This window comes from Perca fluviatilis, chromosome 9 (genome assembly GCF_010015445.1).
Source record: "Perca fluviatilis chromosome 9, GENO_Pfluv_1.0, whole genome shotgun sequence".
NCBI classification, from domain to species: domain Eukaryota; kingdom Metazoa; phylum Chordata; class Actinopteri; order Perciformes; family Percidae; genus Perca; species Perca fluviatilis.
The window spans coordinates 41,505,788-41,526,972 of NC_053120.1; the positions used below are offsets into that span (position 1 = coordinate 41,505,788).

Here is a 21,185-nt window from a genome sequence, read left to right on the forward strand (position 1 = left end):
TCAGTACAGTATTTCTTTACTTGGCTCAGGATTTCGTCCAGTTCTTGGTATTCTCTTATTTCTTGTAGTCTCTTTTCTGTAGCTGGTAGGGTCGACATTATACATACAGGTTGACTTCCTCTTCCTGCTCTGGCTGCCCTCTGTCTCGCAACGGCGCCCTTGACAGCACATCCGCCGTGGCCAACTTCTTACCGGCCACATGTGAGATGGAGAAGCTGAAAGCCATCAGTCTCATTCTGAGTCTCTGAATGCGTGGTGGGAGCTCATCCAGGCTTTTGGAGCCTAGTAACTGAACCAGAGGCTTGTGGTCCGTTTCAACGTGGAACGTGATGCCCACCAGGAAGTCTGAGAAGCGCTCGCACGCCCATGTGATTGCCAAAGCCTCTTTCTCTATCTGTGCATACCTTTTCTCAGCCTCTGTGAGTGCTCTAGAGCTATATGCAACTGGCTTAAGGTGGCCATCCTCCTGTCTCTGGAGTAGCACAGCTCCCAGTCCAAATGATGACGCGTCAGCTGAGACAACCGTTTCCGCCCTTGCGTTGTAGAACGCCAGCCCTGGTGGTGTGCTCAGCTCCTCTTTGATGCCGTCAAATGCTCTCTGTTGATCATGCCCCCACCGAAACACGTTTTGCTTCTTTAACAGGTCCCGGAGTGGCTGTGTCTTTTCTGACAGATGAGGTAAGTATTTTCCCAGGTGATTCACCATTCCAAGAAACCGTCTCACTCCGCTCGCGTCCTCAGGTTCCTCCATGTCAGTCACTGCCCTCGTTTTGTTTGGATCTGCTCTCACGCCGGCTGCATCTATGATCTGTCCGAGAAATTTGACATGGTTTTTTGAGAATTCACATTTCTCAGCTCTCAGCGTGACGCCTGCCTCCTGCAACCTCCCCAGCACTGCAAATAGTCGTGTGTCGTGCTGGGCCTGCGTGTCTCCATACACGAGCACATCGTCCATTTGGCACAGGGAACCGTCGAGTCCCTCCAGTATCTGGGACATTCTCTTCTGGTAGTGTTCCGGAGCTGAGGATATGCTGAAGCAGAGGCGGTTAAAACAAAACCTCCCAAAGGGAGTGAGGAATGTTGTGAGCAGGGTAGACTCCTTGGCAAGGGGAATCTGCCAAAACCCTGAGTTTGCGTAGATTTTTGAGAATACTTTGGCGCCTCCTAGCTGTCCGAGCGTGTGTTCGACTGACGGGAGCATGTGTCTCTCCCTCTTTACTGACTCATTCAGTTTGGTCAGATCCACGCAGATGCGCACCTCATCTTTGCCCGGCTTTGGTACAGTGACCATCCCAGCGCACCAGTCTGTAGGTTGTTCAACCCTTGAGATCACCCCCATCTCTTCCATGCGCGCAAGTTCTTTTTTTACTTTAGACATGAGAGGCAGTGGGATTCGTCGTGGGGTTGATATGGAGAATGGTCGGGCGTCAGCTTTAAGCTCTATTCTGTATTCACCCTCCATCTTGCCTAGCCCTTTGAACAGTGCGGGGAACTGTTCCTTGACTCTCACGACTGAGTCCAGCACCACTGTATCTACTCTAGCCACTAGCCCTAATGCCTGGATAGCTGGACGTCCCAGTAGGCTAAACTTCAGACCCGGGACCACATACACTTCCTGTGTGGTACTTTTACTGTCAGTCCTCATAGTAGCTGTGAACTTCCCCTTCACTGTGATAGGCGTCAGACCTGGACCCTGCAGCACTCTCTTTGACCTCTCTAGCTTTGGGAACTGCCCCTACATCTTCAGCTAGCACTGTTACATCAGCCCCCGTATCTATTTTGAATACAGCTGTATTCTCATTCACTCTAAGGTTGATTAGCCAGGGTTCACCACCAGAACTAACTGTGCCCAGGAAAGCTATTCCCTCATCTGCCACTGCAGTGTTAACTTCGTTGAGAGCCCCTGACATGCACACTTTTGCATAGTGACCTTTTTTCTGACACAAGTTGCATGCTACATCTCTAGCTGGGCATTGGCTTTTGTTGTGTGCTGGTGTTCTACCACACCACATGCACCGTGTCTGGTTACCTGGCTGTCTCTGATAAGTGCTTTTATCATACGTTTTAGCCTGCATTTTCTGCTGTCTCTCTTTGCCTTTATCAAATTTGTATTTTGTTTGAATGCTGTCCACGTCTGTAGTTTCTGCTTTAAAGTTACTCTTCAACAGGTCCTGTTGTTTTTTCACACTTTCACTCTGACGCGCGCGTGTCACAGCTCTCTCCAACGTAAGCTCCGTGTCCAGCTGCAGTTGCTCTGACAGTTTTTTATCGCGCAAGCCCACAACCAGTCTATCTCGGATCATTTCGTTGTGTAGCTGTCCGTAGCCGCAGTGCTCTGACAAGCAGTGAAGTGCAGTGATAAAACCATCCACTGTCTCCCCTTGTTCCTGCTGTCTCTGATTGAATTTGGCCCACTCAAAAATAACATTTCTCCTCACCACGAAATGCCTCTCAAGCTTATCTTTGACAGTGTCGTAAGCGTTAGCCTCCTCTTCCGTCATGTGAAGTGAAGTCACAATATCTTCCGCTTCGTCCCCCATAGTATAAAGTAAAGTGTTCACCTGGTATTCATCCGGCTGTAGCTCTAGGCCCGATGCAATCCGAAATCTCTCGAACCTTCGTATCCATTTGGGCCACTCTTCTGGTTTTGTGAAATCGAACTTGGGTGGTGGGGGAATCTGGAATCGCTCCATTTTCTCTTCTTCTCGTCTGCCGCGAATGTATGGGATTAGTTCTGTGACTTTAATTCCAAGCAAAACTTCTCAAGTATCAAACAAAAAACACTAACTCAAGCAAAAAAATTGTCACCTCAAAGGTAAAACTTAAAACTTGCAAATAAAACATTTGTGTAGTTGTAAACTATTGGTCTTTTATTTGTTTGATATTATGTCCTTTTGTTTACAGTTCCCTCTGCTTCTTTCTCAATGATCAGTCTTTTGCTCTCTCCATCACGTTTGCAGTCATGCTCCCAGCTTTCTCGTTTGCGCTCCTGAGTTTTGTTTTGCGATACTCTGACACAAACATCTCGGCGTGGTCTTAGCAGGCGCGTCCCCCATTGGCTAATGAGAGTTAAGGGAAAGTTTGAGTGACAGCTCAGCCTCAGTGCAGGTAAACTAACGTTAGAGACTCAGAGTCTGGTCTGGAGGACACACAAGCCACTCAACAGGGGATTCCTACAAGATTAATAAAGTGTAAGTATTATTAATATATATATTATCTGTGATCTACGTTGCAAGCATGGTTACTAGACATTTGTTGTTTTGTTGTGTTAAGTTACTAGCTAGCTAGCTAGTAAAGCTTTTTTAAGTTAGCATTTAATGTTAGCTATACTGCAAACGTTATCTAAAACTTGTAGCACCCGGCTACCTTACTGAGCTAATTTACCATGGGAATCATGTATTCTTCGTGAGGCCTTACTCAACGGAGCTGTATTAATTATCGTCTTCTCTCTGTAGAGACCTGCAGGACCCCAGCAGAGCTACGATGCTCTCCCATGTAACCTTAGGTTAGTAACGTAGCTATATTATGGTCTATTAGGAAAAATTATTATCCAGCTAACTACTAATTGTTGTGGTTGCTATTGGCCTGATAATACACAATGCTAGGGTATTGGTTAAGTTGTACAATGTAGAAGCTGTGAATGTAATATATATAGGGTTCGACACATACATTAGATAATGTTCCATCTGTACACACTGTTCTTTCTTTGCACTACCTTAAGATAACGGATGTATTTTTTTGCGCTGTAAATGTCAACAATATTTAGAATTAATGCATAGTGGTACTACTGTCCAAACTGTGTACTTTAACTAACACACCAGGCCCTTGACAAATACTTTGCTTAGTGATCCTTATGGTTTGATGTTATGTGCATGTGTACTGGTGGCTGGCCATATCTTACTTTACACATGTAGTCAACGTGGAGGTAGGAATCTAGAAAGTGTGATCAATAATATTCCAGAAATAAGTGTTCCAGTAGTGATCAGAAAGCTAGAAAAATGTTTCTAGAGTGCAGGCTTTATTGCAATTATTTATTATTGAGCTAAGGTTATTGTAAGTGTTAATTGAGTATCTGAGCAAAATATGATCAATACATACACTATTGGTCTATACCCTGGCTGTTTGAAGCCTTCGCACACAGTGTTTCCTCCACAGAGAGACTAAAGGCTCCTCTCCCTCTGCTGCTCCACGTCCTCCTGGTTGGTCTGCCTGATGTGAGCTGTGATAGAAAATTATAACAAAGTTTCTTACACAAATCAAATGGTAACAAAGTTCTTACTGATAACTGAGGCTTCCAAGGTTGTGTGATTTACAATTAAAATAACTTGCTTTTAAGTAGCCATTAGCAAATGTGTAGGCTTTAAAAACACTATGAACATTTTCCTTATGCTGACCTGCTTGCAAATGCAACAGAAGACATGTAATTAGAGTTAGAATAGCCAGTCTTTGTCATAACTAGGAAAGTACAGATGAGCACAAAACTATAAAGATGAACCAGTTAAGCAATGCTAACACTGCATTTGTACTGTACAGTATGTGTCAACCTCTAGATATAATACATTACATTCACAGCTTCTACATTGTACAACTTAACCAATACCCTAGCATTGTGTATTATCAGGCCAATAGCAACCACAACAATTAGTAGTTAGCTGGATAATAATTTTTCCTAATAGACCATAATATAGCTACGTTACTAACCTAAGGTTACCTGGGAGAGCATCGTAGCTCTGCTCGGGTCCTGCAGGTCTCTACAGAGAGAAGACGATAATTAATACAGCTCCATTGAGTAAGGCCTCACGAAGAATACATGATTCCCATGGTAAATTAGCTCAGTAAGGTAGCCGGTGGCTACAAGTTTTAGATAACGTTAGCAGTAGCCTATAGCTAATGTTAAATGCTAACTTAAAAAAGCTTTACTAGCTAGCTAGCTAGTCACTTAACACAACGAAACAACAAATGTCTAGTAACCATGCTTGCAACGTAGATCACAGATAATATATATATTAATAATACTTACACTTTATTAATCTTGTAGGAATCCCCTGTGGAGTGGCTTGTGTGTCCTCCAGACCAGACTCTGAGTCTCTAACGTTAGTTTACCTGCACTGAGGCTGAGCTGTCACTCAAACTTTCCCCTTAACTCTCATTAGCCAATGGGGACGCACCCCTGTAAGACCCGCCCACGCGAGATATTTGTGTCAGAATCGCAAGCAAAAACTCAGGGAGCGCAAACGAGAAAGCTGGGAGCATGACTGCAAACGTGATGGAGAGAGCAAAAGACTGATCATTGAGAAAGAAGCAGAGGGAACTGTAAACAAAAGGACATAATATCAAACAAATAAAAGACCAATAGTTTACAACTACACAAATGTTTTGTTTGCAAGTTTTAAGTTTTACCTTTGAGGTGACAATTTTTTTGCTTGAGTTAGTGTTTTTTGTTTGATACTTGAGAAGGTTCGCTTGGAATTAAAGTCACAAAACTAATCCCATACGAATGTCAACCACGAGCCACGTTAGCGTTGCAAGCTAGCTAAACCTCCGACTAACTGACCGACTAAAATTCACGTGAGTTCCCTCCAATTAATTCGGCGAAACTGAGTCTCATGTGTACCCGACTTAGTAACTTAAGTACTTCTGACACCATGTAGAGTTAAGTGATTCTAACTTAACAAATAAGCACACAGAGAGAGATTTCCGACGAGTGCCAAGCATCGTGCCTTTATTTCCGTTACCCGCTTTTACAGCCCCTCCCCCTAGGCTTTATCACATCCTGTCATATCAAAGCCTTTAACACTACAAGAAATAGATGGCAACTATGATTTAAAAATGGGAATAATAAAACAAACGTTTTCATTTTCTGGGGCTGTATTACCGAGGGTCAGCGGCGCTGCGCCCGGGCTCTGGAGCACCGGAGCCGGCTTGGATCAGTGGTGCCCCATATATACAGTATCCACGGCAACCAAACTGTACTGGTGAGACAAACGTGTGACGGTCAGGAAGAGGTTTTGGCAGGGGGAAACTGATCAGAAAATGTAATGGAACATTGTAGAAATGTAGCGGAGTAGAAAGTATAGATAATTTCTGCAAAATGTAACAAAGTAAAAGTCAAAAGTAGGCTATACACTATTGAGTCTACTTAAGTAAAGTACAGATACATGAAAAATTTACTTAAGTACAGTTAGGAAAGAATTTGTACTTTGTTACATTCTACCACTGCATTTTGGCCCTATAAATAGCGATCAATCACCAAATAACGCAAGATTTAATCAGTTTAATTGCTGATGTAAATTGCAGTGTTAGTGTTTTTTTTGCATACTATGATATTTTTTTTCAACAAATGATCAGAAATACATTACAGTACAATACTATCATTGTAAACGACTGTAGAATTAAATAAAATGCAGTAAGCAATCATTTGGAGCAAATTGTCATCACTCAAATGTGCGTAAGAGTGCTTTTCAGTGTTCGTAGATTTTGTTCTTAGCTAAGAACAAATCCAAGTTAAGAAAACATTAGTGAATGCCAGAATCTTCGTAAAAAGTTCGTAAGAAGGGTTTAAGAACACATTTCTTCGTAAGAATGGTTGGTGAATGAGGCCCAATGTTCTTGTTCTTTTTTTACTTGTATTAAGATGAAATGCAGAGACAATTGCACATGAGATTTAGCAGCAATAAAGGGTTGTGAGCAGGAACTCACTTTCTGGTGGAAGGATACATTGGCTGCTCAGGTTTCAGCCTGAGTGAAACACAATGCAATTGTGTTTGTGACCTTGCTCTTTGCACAATCCTACTGTTCATATTGCTCTCTCTCCCCCTCTCCCTCTCTCTCTCACGGACACAGTTGCTCTCTCTTGCACCCCCTCCCATCTCCTCCATATCTATCTGATACAATTGCTTTATTTAATTCATCAGCATAAAGATTTCAAGGTCTGTTCCGTTTACAGAAATAATATGCTGTTTTGTAGTGTAGCCATCGTGTCTTTTCAGCCTTTCAGTGTTTCCCCCCTACATCACTTTCTGTACCCCTAGGGGTACATGACATACCCCAGTTTGGGAACCAATGGTCTGTATCCACACCACACAGAAAATATAGGAAGTGAGTGTGAATCACAACGGATAAAAAGGATGATGTCACTGGCATGAATCACCACAGGCTAGATGAGGTACCTCATATACACTTGTCCTCATGGTTTTAAAGCTGAAGGCTCAGTTTTATAAGTGAGTGTGAAAGGAAATGTCTTTGATTATTTCGAAGCACAGCGTCCATACAGGAAGATTCAGAAGAAATGGTGATCTTGTTTCTGCCCAGCCTCCCAGCTCTGTTCTGCCATGTCTAAATTCAGTGGCACAGGAGCCTGAATAATTTATTGGTTGAGTGAGCTGTTGCCTTGAGCCTAGTGTGACAGACATGTTTTCTTAAAGAAACGCTCTTGGTGTGTCTATCAAAGCATGTAGAGCCTAAATCACATTCAACATGGAAATAACAGAGACAAGAATATCTTGTATTGAATTATAAATAAAAACAATTTTTATTCTTTGGGCATTTTTAGGCCTTTATTGATTCATTCGGGACCTGCAGGTTATCATTTGCATATCCAACTAACAGGTATTCTCAGCGGTGAAAGAAGTACCAAAGTACCAAATTTAAAAAGTACTTCTTATGCAGAATGGACCATTTGAAAATAATAAATATTATATAATTGGATTGGAATTATTGATGCATAATAATCCATAATAATCACATTATCATATATATTACTATCATGTCATTTTGTATATCATATATATAAACACATGACTATTTGTTGATTATAATTTGTATTAATAATCTGAGTCTGTATATATGATACATTGTAACTAAAGCTTTCAAATAAATGTTATATGCAGTGGAGTAGAAGTATAAAGTGGAATAAAATAGAAATACTAAAGTAAAGTACTAATACCTCAAAATTGTACTCAAGTGCAGTACTTGAGGAAATGTACCATCAGTAGCTCATTTGATTTCTGTGGGGTCTGTCCTGTCCTGCCTGTGAGATAAGCTCCCCCTGGTGGAATGAAAAATAAATCAACACTATAGATACACACAAGGTAAAACACCCGAAGTGTCTATATGTAACTTTGAGTTTGTGTTGATTCTAGCTTCTAAAGCTCTTTTCTTTACGGTGCTGTATTGCCCACTGTAGATTACTGAGATGTAGATTTCCTTTCCCTTTTAGCTTTTAGTTGTTCTTCATTTAATGTCCTTCTTTCCTGTGATGGTCCTGCCCCATTATCAGCCATAACTACAACAGATGACTTCTAAAGTAAAATTAAAATACAATTAGGCCTAAAGAAAGCTCCTGTTAACTTTTACCTGGCTCAATAGGCTGGATACTAACACAGCCTTTCCGGTGTGACAAAGAAATCTGTGACCCATCAGAATGTGTTACTGTAGCGCCGTTAGTTAGAGAACTGTTTATATCCTTCGCGTTCCACTTCCGTGATTGCTCCGGTGCTGCAGGAAATTCCGCCGGATGCATGTATTTTCCATTTCCTTCCGCTTTCTTTGTATTGGAATTTTAAATCTGGTGGATTTGTGAGGACTAGGTTAACTGCTCCTCAGATCTCTGCAGGGTAAATCCAGACAGCTAGCTAGACTATCATGACTAGTTTGCAGCGGCTCTGTGCGGAGTTTAGCACTGCCCATGATGATTGTGATTGGTTTAAAGAAATGCCAATAAACCAGAGCACGTTTTTCTCCCATCCCCGAATGCTATGTGGAGTAGCCAGACCCTCCTTCAGCGCCCTTTGGAGGAGGCTCTTGCAAAGCCAGACTATAGCACCATCTACCTGCCGCTAATCATTCTGTGACTTTGCGGGAAAAATCAAACCCGAGCAGAGGCCTTACTAAAAACTATATAAAAATAGCGTTCTTTTCACTGTTAGTCTTGCTTGCTGTTACAGGTCATTTAAGATCATTGTATGAAAATTGACAGAGCTTCAGAAACATTAAAAAGTTACATATAGTCACTTTAACCGGACCAAGTGATTTATAGTTAGGTTTTATATTTATAGTGGTCTGGTACATAATTGTTTTCCATGTGAATTACTGCACAATCATGTCTAGCCTAACACATTGGATATAATATCCTAACTGTCAAATCTTTAAGAGAAAAGAACTCAGAGACAAAGAAATATTTGACTAGATTAATGAAGAACAGTTTATTGTAGATTTCAGTGATGAATTGGAACACCATCATCTTGACATGTTACCTCAATTTCAACAAAATCTCAGGAAAAAAGGAAAGATTCTTTCAATGACAGATGTATTTGGTACAGCAGGAAGGTTACTGACATTTCACCGTTACGTTACTTGACCACTGCACTGACCACTTGCACAGTAGTCACCCCAACATTTACCACAGTTTACATCCGTCACAGCCACAGGGGATGACTGGCTTTGTCTAACCAGTGTAGCATGAGCAAAACAAATCTATATGTCCACAACCTTGAACATGGGATGAAAAACACAGATAGTCATTGTTGAAAACCTCTGTAAGATGCCCTCCTTTCACTTATATTGCTTGCATGAGAAAAAGAATGCTCATTAATAAAAGTAAATACCCTGCACAGAATGATTTATATGTACAGTGTGAAACTGTGTAGAGAAAGTTTATTAAAATCATTCTTCTCACAGAAATATTATTCATTGTCCAATTTAAGATCATACTTTTTAACCAGCTTAATCATAACACTGCAGTCTATCCTGCTGGCCATCACAGGATTTCAAACTAAAATAGCATACTGTAAATGACACTTGCAAAAGTACAACTTCTTTTCTGTAATAAATAAACTTGTCACTATTATGGACTAATTTCAAAAGCTTGTATCACTAAAACACTATTAAAATAGGTCACTAGTACTATATGTTAATTAGGCTGACATTTAACAGCACCTTTCAATGGTAATATCACAGTACAGAGTGTACTGTATTAAAATACCTTATATACAGTATGTATTTGCAGGAATGGACATAGCGGTACATGTGACTTCAGCACAGTCTTATCACCACGGTTACCCTGCCATGCCATGCATAGTGCACAGGATCAATGCCCAGTGTTATCACATCAAAAACATTATTAGGGCATTGTGAAGTGTGGTAATTTCTCAATTATAAATTTATGATGACTAACTACTTGAATGTGAATAGCCGAGTTGTGTGATGATGACTATGTGTGATGCAGGGTGACTAGTGAAATTTGTTGACGTTATTTAATGATTCCCATGGTAACTAATTTGACTACAAGTTTGTCATTTTATTTCAATTGTGATTACAGTAAGTGGCCCCTTTGTGATATGAATCAACCCAATTTTACAAACAGATGTCCCTCATCTTTTTCATATGTGATTATTATTGAAGTAAGATGCTCAAATGTCATTTGCATGTTTTTAAAGAATGTGAAAAACACTAATACCTGTGTATTTAATTAGTCATTGTAAAGTTACTATTAAGGGACATGTCATTTCATTAAAACGCTATTTTTATGTGCTGAATTGCTTACTGAAGGGAGAGGAGGCATTACTGATATCCTCCAAATACACACATTAATGAGGAAAATTGTAACTAGCTAGCTAATACATTTGGGTGCTGAAAACACTGTTACAGGTTTGGGGAAATTTGAAGTTTGTTCTTTTGCCCAGGGTCAAGGATTGATATATATTTCATCTCTGTGCAACCTGTTCAGAAATAGGCCAGAAATATGTTTAGCCTAGCTTAGCGCTAAAACAGGAAGCAAGGGGAAACAGCTAGTTTAGCTCCATCAAACTGAAAAAGTCTGCCTTCTAATAACACCAAATATGTCTTATCTATAGTGAATACTATTTCTGATCAAGCCATAGAACAGAAATGCACAAACTCAATGCAAAGCAATTTCTTTTACCAAAAACTACTTTGTGGCGTGCAGCGTCTCAACAGTCCTGTCCTATTTGTGGGCTTGTCTGGTTTGTGCACTACAATAACAAAACCATGTATGGACGCACTGGTGACTAGCTTGCTGGCGAAGAAGAAGTCTGTACTGGTATCATAGCGTTGAAGGTTATAGCCTTAGTTTTTAACTTGCTAGCCATAGGTAGGCTGGCCATTTCCATCTACTTTGTGCTAAGCTAGTATGAACACATGTACAAACGTATATATCTCTGTACAAAATGAACAGAGATGACACTTCATATCAATCTGACTGGGTAAAATGACAAACAAGTGTATTTCCCTAAATCCTTTAAGAATGAAAAATACATGAGTATGTTCACTGGGGTGTCGTACAGTTATTTTGAATGGCTTAAAACTTGCCATGAGCATAGCTTGAGCCATTGTAGCTTCCCTTCCTGGAGTCACTGAGGCACTACTTCCTTCAAAGAAGCCAGAGCTGAATGGATGCGGACATGAAGCCTGTTCTCAAAGTCGTAGCCTGTGAAATCCTCCTGAAACATTTTAGATTGTTAGATAGATAGAATTTAAAAATGAATTGAAACATCTGGAAAATTCAAATGATTTCAAATTTAGATTATTGCTATGTAAATATTTTTACCTTGGCTTGAAGTAGCAATGATCTTCCTCTTGCTAGAGTCTGAATTGCAATACAAAAAAGACTAGGTTATAACTGATAAATGTGGCTCCATCAGTTCATTTCAAATAAAAATGTGAATGAATAAAAATCTGAATGCCGGCAGACTGACCTCCTGTTTTGCAAGGAGTATACATCCAAGCTCATAGACGGCATATGGCTGAACATATGAGTTGATCTGTCGTCCATACTCATCTCTAGCAGCCAGCTGGAGTGACTGGATCACAGATAAAATAGATAGGAGAGCAAGCTGAGTAACATTCAAAGTGTAGATTAATTGCAAAGTCATTCAGTGCTAAATGTAGACATATACCTGAACAGCATCCCTCATATTTCCGTGACATTTGTGAATGGCACCAAGAAGAAGGTGTTTCAGGCCTCTGAACGAAGCCAAATCTAAACTCTGTAACACTGAGCGGACATACAGAGGAAATCATCAGGAAAATTAAATTCTTAGAAATCCGGCTGCAGGTAACTTGGTTATGTTGCTATGAATCATAAAGGTTCCATTCACCCTGATTCATTATCTGCAGTTTAGATGAGGAGCAGTTTGGAAGCGCTTTCCACAGATACAGCACTTCAATTACACCGAGAATGCATAGCTCTCTGGTGGGCGAGATCTTTCTCAATCGCTCAGCCTGCGGATAGGGATCAGACAAAGAAGGACAACTTTTGTGACAAACTTGTGATGACTTTCCAAAGAGAGAAAAAGAGCAAACTTTGCAGCAAAACCCACCCTTTTGACAGCAAACTGCTCTATTTGGTTGTTTTTTCTCTTGAACAGCTTCTGCACATCTTTGAAAACTCCGCTTGCTCCATCTAGGTCACCCGAAGCACCCTGACACACTGGGAAAAAAAATACAAAAACGATTATACAAGCTACAGACTAGAAACATCCCAGCAGTGTTAGCATATGTTAAAATGTGACAGGCTTACCTCCGGTCAAGTAGGCGTAGTAGCACTGCGACCATCGTGACTCATTCTTCAGCCTTTCAAACGACCTGTATGCATCTTCAAAATTCATCTCTATCATGCTACACCAACCTGAAACATAGACAAGAAAATTAATCCCTTCCTGTGCTGTATGCCAAGTGCCAGTATGTCACAACTAACCTGATGAGCAAACACGTACCAATCTCATAGAGACACACATGCTGGATCTCTCTTTGATCTGATGCAAGCTCTAATGCATCATGGAAACAGGCCAAAGCACTGTTGATATGGCACTGGGGACAGAGAGCAGACACACACACACACACACACACACACACACACACACACACACACACACACACAGGTAACGGTAGTTATGTTAGACACACTACAAGCATGTGTTGAATGAGAGTTAGATAAATAGTGGATTAGATGTTGGTGAGTTAATGAACCATCTGACATGCATTAATGATATGTGCTTGAACAGAGACTGCTGTACCAGCCTATGGTAAACAATTAAAGGTTTGTCTACTGTACAGTATATTTGCCATCCAATGTCTTTATCTAGCATTACAAACACAAATAAACCACTTTAAATGGTCCAATATGTATTATATTTAATAATAAGTAATAAATACAAAATTGACCCTAATGCATCATCAGATATTAAGGAAACATGCTAAGTTGAAATACTATATTTTCTAACAACAATGCTAATGCCAGTATATTCTTCTTTTGGAATTTCCGTTCCGTGACGTAATGTCTGTTTGTGTTTTGGCCTGTGTGTTGTCGGGTTTCCAGATATACCTGTAAAAACGTAAATTCTCTTGACTCTCTCCAGTATTTTGAATTTGTACTGCAGTAACCATTTTAAACACTAGCTATCAGTATTACATATTGCACCTTTACTCTTCAATAGACTTGTTAAAGTTTGGCTTATCTATCACTGGTTGTTAGCAGCCCTGAGCCTGCTGCACATACCTCTAGCCTGTGAACTCGTCCTTTAAAGAACATGAAGAGGGATGAGTTGGGGTAAACCACTGACTTTCTCTGCAGAATAGCTTTGGCTTCCAGCAGCCCCTCATGTGTATCAGAGCCATCCAGGGCAAAGAAAGGCAGCACTACTGTGTGGTACCACAAGAGGGCCAACCTGAGCAACACAACAGGAGAATTATTACAGCCAGTCAGAAATCTGGGATCTGAAGCTCCATCACAATCTGTATTACACTGAATATTTTTGAAAGGTAAATATATGCAGGTAAATATGTACTAATATTGGCAGAATAGAATATATTTAAATTAGGGTAGGTCTATGTTTCACATCGTCACTGTCGGGCTGAAACCTTGCATTTCAATATTTCGTAATTTTAATTACTTTTCATAAATCAATGGTATTGGTCACCCTTTACGTCTGTCTGTGGGTTTTACAAATATTTAAACAGTGACAAGGTGATTATCATCTGACTTTGTCCAAGGTAAATACCTCAATATACTGTTTCCAAATGAGCCTTTTTTCATTTCCTGAAAAGCAACCGTTTTGGACATACAAGGTTTTCATCCAACAGCGACCACATGTAAAAAGTGGCATGGAACTGTTGGTTCACATACCTTACCATACCATTACCTTAATTGAAATATATTATATAGTGCCATTATCCGTAGTTACAGCATACCAGTGAAAGCAGAGGTTACCAGAGATCATGCTCTGCAGAAGGTTCTAATTATAGGGGCCGGGATAATCATAATTCATTGGATAAAAAAATCCTAGTGAACTAATGTATTATGTCTAATTTTAATGATGTTATTTTAACTTTTGTAATGGGTTGCTAGTAAGCATTATTTTACAGAGTTACAGGACAATAACGTTGAGAACGACTGACATAGTTCATCGTCATGATCCTCACGTTCCTAGGATTTAGTATTAAGGGTTGTTGGTTTTCCCCAATTATTGAACCTGCATTAATTCGCACTGTTCAGACCTGACATGCACGTGCGTCATGGTTGTTTTTAACTAGGCAGCAATGCACTTCCCGTGCCTGTCGGAAATTAAAATAAGAAGAAGAAATCAAAACAATATAGACTATCTCTTGGGGTGTTCCAGGCCAACCAAATAAGATGTTTGACACACTAGTAATATATTTCTGTGGGCTTTTAGAAATGTTCACACGTCAATTTAAAAGCCAACTTACGTGATTTTAGAATCACTACCCTTAGGCTTACGCAGAGGACGTCAGTGGCCCCGGACAAATTCACATACACAACCCTAACCCTGCTAAAAGAATGTGACCATTTATGTGGCAAACTCTGAATGTGGTCTGAGCGATCGGATCTCAATGCACTCTAAATGCGTCTTGGGTGTGTTCACACATGTACCATTTGATGCATGCTAATGCCAGGTCTGAACAGGGCCATTGATGCGGAGTTGGGTGATAATTTGTGGGTTAGTCAGCTGTGGAGCAGCACCTTTCACATTACAATTTGTTGATTCTTAATATAAAAATACTACTTATAGCTGCTTTAAAGTCTTAAGTTAACTATGGTTGTACGGTTTATTTCACAAGGATATGCCCCCCTCCAATGCTATTAATCTTTCTGTAAAAAAATAAATAAAGGAAATAAAAAGGATACAATAGAAGACTACTACTCACGTAGCGAGTGGTGCCTTCATGTCCCTGCTCTCACTTGCATACATAAGGGAGGACAGGCCCTGGAGACGGTCACCAGGGAAACCCAGCAGGTTGATAATCTTGAGCAAGTGTGGTGGTACCATGGAGATGCACAGGTGGAAGAGGCCGTAGCCAAAGCTGACAGAGCCTTTGAGCCGGTCCAGGGCCTCGGCCGTCACGCAGTTCTCCACTGCCACGTTGTGGTTGGCGTTGTCCGTCGAGAGGGACTCCTGGTGGACAGAGGGCCCCTGCTGACAGGCCTCCTGCAGCTGGCTGATGTCACTGTGGCACTTATTGTACATTTTCCACGCCTTACGTAGAATCCAGCCTCCTTTGATATAAGCTGTTAGTGGAAATGTGAACAAGATACTTTTGATGAAGTTGTTCATGGCTCAAGGGGAAGAACGAGACCATATTTTTCTGTAATAAAGCGATTCATTAATCTCATTGATGTAGGGCTGCAACTGATGAGCGTATTCATAATCACTCTGTTGAATGATTAAGCACATATTTGAGGCATTTGTACTTTACTTGAGACTGTTAATGCCACTTTCTACTTCTACTTACTACAATTCAGATGGAAACATTGTACTTTTTACTTCATTAAAATTATTTTACTTACTATTTACTAGTTACTTACAAATTAAGATATGATATACAAACCATATGGAGAGCTTATAAAATATGTAGTTTTGTATACTACACAACAGTATGTAAAGGCAGGGTGTATAGCTTCAGACACAGCACCCCTGCTCTTCTATGCTTCTCTTCATAGTCATCAGATTCATCTACCATATAATCATTAATATAATAAAGGTAGAGGGAGGCAGGCCAGTACAGCCCGATCCGGTTAACCTGTCTCTCTTAGTTATGCTGTTATAGTTCTAAACTGCCGGGGAAGTTCCTTCCTCCCTTTGAAACACTGAGCTGCTCTCTTCTCTCTCTTTTCATTTGTTTCCTTTTGTGTGCATCCTTGTCCCAGAAATGCTTGTTACTAACCTAGCTCTGGGGAGTTTACTCCCCGGAGTTTCTTTTTCGCCCAGAATATTTCCTTGGATTAGGGTGGCACCAAGATCTGGGTCTTGGTTGCAGCTGTCGCTATGGTCCTGCTACACCCTGCTACGCTCGGCGATGCCCTGCAGTGTCCGGCTGTGTCCTGCTGCGTCCACCCATGCTCTGCTGTGCCACGCTACATCCTGTAACGCCCTGCAGTGCCCTGCTATGACATGAACTACTACGACTACCATTGTAGTCATTGTTCCATTATCTTTATTATGACTATTATTTGCCACTGTTCATCACACCCCCAACCGGCCCCGTCAGACACCGCCTACCAAGAGTCTGGGTCTGCCGAGGTTTCTTCCTAAAAGGGAGTTTTTCCTCGCCACTGTCGCAAAAGCCACTGCTAATGCTTGCTCTTGGGGGAATTACTGGAATTGTTGGGGCTTTGTAAATTATAGAGTGTGGTCAAGACCTACTCTATCTGTAAAGTGTCTCAAGATAACTATTGTTATGATTTGATACTATAATTGAATTTAATTGAAATTAAAGGTACAGCTGAAAAGATTAGCCGATTAATCGATTACTCGTTGGACAGAAAATGTACAGACTATTTTGATCTTTTAAGTGATTTTCACTCAAAAACATCTAATGGTTTTAGTTCCACAAAGTATAGACTTGCTACTTTTCATTTTTATTTTATTAATACCATTTTATTCTCAGTAATTTGTAATTTTGGACTATTGGTTGGACAAAACAAACATTGTGAAATGAAGAATTCTTTTTTCAAACCAAACAATCAATCGATTACTGGAGAAAATATACTAAACAAATATTTTTATGCTTACACACCTGACTTTATACAGTTATTACAATCATCATTACAAATTCAGTTATTTCTTATTAACATGTATAGATGTGCTCCTAAATAAAAACAGGTACTCTGTTCTACACTGTTTATCTGTAAGTATGACATTTCTATCATCTTGTTCTTGAGTTATACTATTCATAAGAATTTATATACATTCTATGCTCTACATGCAGTCCGTCATACAGTGAGACACACCATGATGACATAATGCCTTGAAAACTGGTTACCATGAAAGATAGACATTTAAGGTCATACTCCTGTGGGTTCGATTTGATTACCTGAAAGTTCCTGCTTGACGAAGGAGAGCACGGCAAGGTACACCTGACAGTCAGCAACGATAATCTGTCTCTGTAGGCGGTCCACAACCACAACTCCTGATCTCTGTGAGTCCATCTGTGTCATGCACACACAAACACACACACATGCAGTAATACACATAACCTGCAACTTCACCCAGAGGCTGGCAGCCACAGTTTTCCTGAATGACCCAGAGCTGCTAGACAGCCCCCACACTCCTCACTCAGTTTGTTGATTACATTTCACAGAAGCACTAATCAAATCTGTGAGTGGGTTTGGCATGATCTCACTGCTGCCTGCATCATTACGCCTGATGCCGAGGATATAAACAGTGCTATCTAAACAGCAGCCTGTTCAGGCGGCCATATTAGGAGACATTAGCGACGATGGAATCCTGTTTGTTCACACAAATTAACAGAAAAATCTATATGTGTGAATTGGTGTTCTTGCTGCTCAACTTTGACAGTATAGTACCATTAGTTACGAGTTTCAAGGTTGCCATGCAACAGTCCATATAACAGATTTTTTCAATTGTCCATAAATGTACTCACACTTTTTTTAATCTTGTTTCTGATTGTCTCTATGACTCCGGAGCTGTCGCTCTCGCACAGTTTCTCAGTGGTCCTCAGGTCGTCACAGGCCGTCTGCATCTTCTCCTCTTCAAATGTCATCATGGCGTTCTGCAATGCAATAAAACGTTTTTTTCATAATAAATCTATTTTTCTTAAAAGCACTAATGCATTGCATTATTATTCTAATATCAAATTGTCTTGTTTTACAGAGGAGATCTATGCTTGGGCTGACTTATAAACAGTAATAAGAGGGAAGGATTGTTAAGTAACAGTCCTAGAAGGACAAAGGGCTCTTTCTGCATGACAGTGAATGGAAGAACACAGTGACATCTGTACAGCTGTGTGTTTGGAGTTAGAAAGATGCTACACAGCCAACACATGCAGAACATCTTTGCTCTGATGTTGCTGAAACCTCTTAAGATCACCCTTAACGAGTGAGGTAATAATCACACAATCATAAATGAAGCAGGCAGTACAAAATGTAATGATATTTGAGTGACATTTAGAGATTTAGCATTTTGATATTTTCTTGTAGAACTGAGGCATTCTTTCCATTTATGCTGCATTTTAACTATCCCCAGCGCATGTATGAATGCCCACATAATGGTCAGATGTCACTACACCCACTGCCTTCAAGGCCATTTAACATCTGGGGACAGAGGATGACATCACCTCTGGCTTTATCGTGTGTGTTGTGTGTGTGTGTGTGTGTGTGTGTGTGTGTGTGTGTGTGTGTGTGTGTGTGTGTGTGTGTGTGTAAATCTCCCTCTCCCACTGGCGATGGACGCAGCCTTACTGTAATGTGCTTCTCTGCACGAGCAATGCTGTTGTTGAGAGGAAACATCCATTATGTTAATGTTTGGAAAAGCAAGGGAGAGGATGCCAGTGGTGACAATAGCAACCAATCTGACAGATTGGGTTATTTCAGGTGATACTGGGTGCTTTCCTTATGAACTGTGACGGTAGGGGCTCAAATCTATCTCTGCTGCTATATCAGTTATGAAGTTATATTAATCATCATAATTGCTATTTCTTAACACTAACTGCTATTTCCTCTGGCATTTTTGTTTGATCACATTATCTCCAGCTGAGAGGAAACTCACCAGGAAACTGACGAAACTGGCCCCAAAGCTCATCAGTGGACTCTGGGTCCTACACAGAGAATAGAAATGAGAAAGATGTGGAGACCACAGAAGAAAACAGAAAACAAACTCAGTTGGATATTCGGTTGAAAATTGTAATTACGACACAATCTCAAGCAATGTCTTCCTATAGCTGTGGCACACCTCTGTATCAGCACCCAGAAAGCAGAAGAGAATAGATTATACTGTATGCATAACTAATAGGAGTCGTGGATGGTAACTTGTGTGCACGTGCAGCCACAATCCCCATGTTCAGCTGTCATGGCTGATGTCAAGGTGTGACTACTATCTGTTTGACGTGTTGCATCCACCTCACACTGTTGCTATCAAATTTATTTATTTATTGTAAAAAGGAAAAATGCCCCCAAAACATAGTATACTGATGTGTATAGTCTGATGTGCAGGGGGACATTCTGGTCACCTACTGTAGGTGCATAGTGCCGCTTGTCTCCATGATGAAAATCTCATCTTTCTGTTAGAAACATTAAAATAGAGGTGGTCTACAGTATGCCAATGGTAAGCCAGGTAAGACCTGGCCAATAGACCCCCACTCACTCATAAACAAGCTTTCACATGCATTTGGAACCTAATCATATGTCATTTATTTGAATTATTATTATTGTATATGTGGAGCAATGTTTTCACTGTTTGCATAGTGGTAGTACATGCTGTACCTAGTGTTCTGAATGGCTGATATGAAAGGTTATTAAAGCCATGCAAAACACTGCAACACATTATTATATATAGCATCAAATAATTACCTGTATCTCCTGAAAAGCTCGTCGCTCTCTTTGAAGCCGTTGTTGAGCAGCATGTTAATACCTTGCAGGGCCATCTCAGCATCATCTATGTACTCTGCCTTCTCCTCTACCTGCTGCTGCTGGGACTGCTCGGGACCCGCCATTGTTTATAGGCTGTTGGACTAAACCAGTGCGATGGAGTACAATATTAATCTGTTTCTTTTCTAAAACAAACCTGCATTGGTTTATTCCAACTAATACGGGAGACGATTTTAAACAGAGACAGAAACGGGTTGCCTGAAAGAAAAAAAGGCTGTGCAGCTTCCGCAGGCTCCAGACGTGCGTGCACCTCAGGGATAGGCCACTGATGGCTCGCTCACTCTGCACTCCAGCGATTTACAGTTATCATTGTTCTTTCCGACAGCAGACGTCTGTAGCCTACGTTCAGTCAAGCCAACGCACCGTTATTTGTCACTAAATCAGCCATCCGTCAGTTTCCCCCCCAGCTTCTCTCCGTCGTGCAGCAGCATCCGATGCATTACATAACGGGGATCCAGGCTGCTGTGCTGCTCTGCCAGTCCCACGTAATGCACTCGTCAAACGGCCTGGCGTCATAACGCATAGCGCATCGCCGGGAGGATGGAGGGATGAGGCCCGCTGAGGCGAAGCTGCATCCTGTCAGCTTCCTTTGCTCAGACTCCCTCCGCACCCATAGGTTCAACCCAGCCCACTCCTCCAGCCAGAAGCCAATAGACGCACAGACTGAGCGGCACACTATAAGTAGCCTAAGTAAAGGGAAGGCAGAACTCCTCCTTTTTTTTTTAGATCAACTTTTTATTGTTTTTTTTGTTATTGTTTTTGTTTTCATATGCGAACATACGGAACAGAGAAACACAAATTGAACAAGAACAAAAACCCAAACAAAATACCCAGCATAACTATGTCTAGAAAAACATAGGTTGACGGGAAGACAACACAAGGGCTTAAAAAAATGACGTTAAAGGGTGCCTGGCAGCCCTGAAGTTCTGATCCTAGAATCGCTCCTGCAGCCGACTTTGGTTCAACCCTGGTTGAGCCCTGGGTGTGAAAGGGGTAGTGTTTGTTAAGGTTGTGTTAATTTTATTGCTAAGTATATCAGGGAGAGGTTCAGGAAAAAACTCAAACATGACATTTGTTAGCATTTCTGAACCCCCACACACACACACACACACACTGCAGTCATATCACCCTGTCTGTCCTCACCATTCTTACACATTTCAATAGTCTCCACACTTGCTCTGTGATTATAATCTTATCTTCATATCACTAATTTTAGTCCTTACACATGAAGTTTTAACTAAACTGCCGTGCATGTGTTGTATCT

At 40.8% G+C, this 21,185-nt stretch overlaps 1 protein-coding gene across 1 annotated transcript; it reads right to left on the bottom strand.

Annotated features, from left to right (window-relative positions):
• Positions 1-9,176: 9,176 nt before the first annotated feature.
• LOC120565829 (tetratricopeptide repeat protein 39C-like) lies at positions 9,177-20,550 on the bottom strand. The gene is made up of 14 exons (XM_039811877.1): positions 19,844-20,550; positions 19,044-19,092; positions 17,920-18,048; positions 17,350-17,464; positions 15,184-15,544; positions 13,517-13,685; positions 12,735-12,828; positions 12,539-12,646; positions 12,339-12,448; positions 12,117-12,240; positions 11,916-12,013; positions 11,715-11,819; positions 11,567-11,605; positions 9,177-11,459 (listed from the first exon to the last, which is right to left on the bottom strand). Exons 1-14 carry the CDS (start codon positions 19,984-19,986, stop codon positions 11,370-11,372), a joined length of 1,734 nt encoding a protein of 577 aa, XP_039667811.1. The 5' UTR covers positions 19,987-20,550; the 3' UTR covers positions 9,177-11,369.
• Positions 20,551-21,185: the final 635 nt, after the last annotated feature.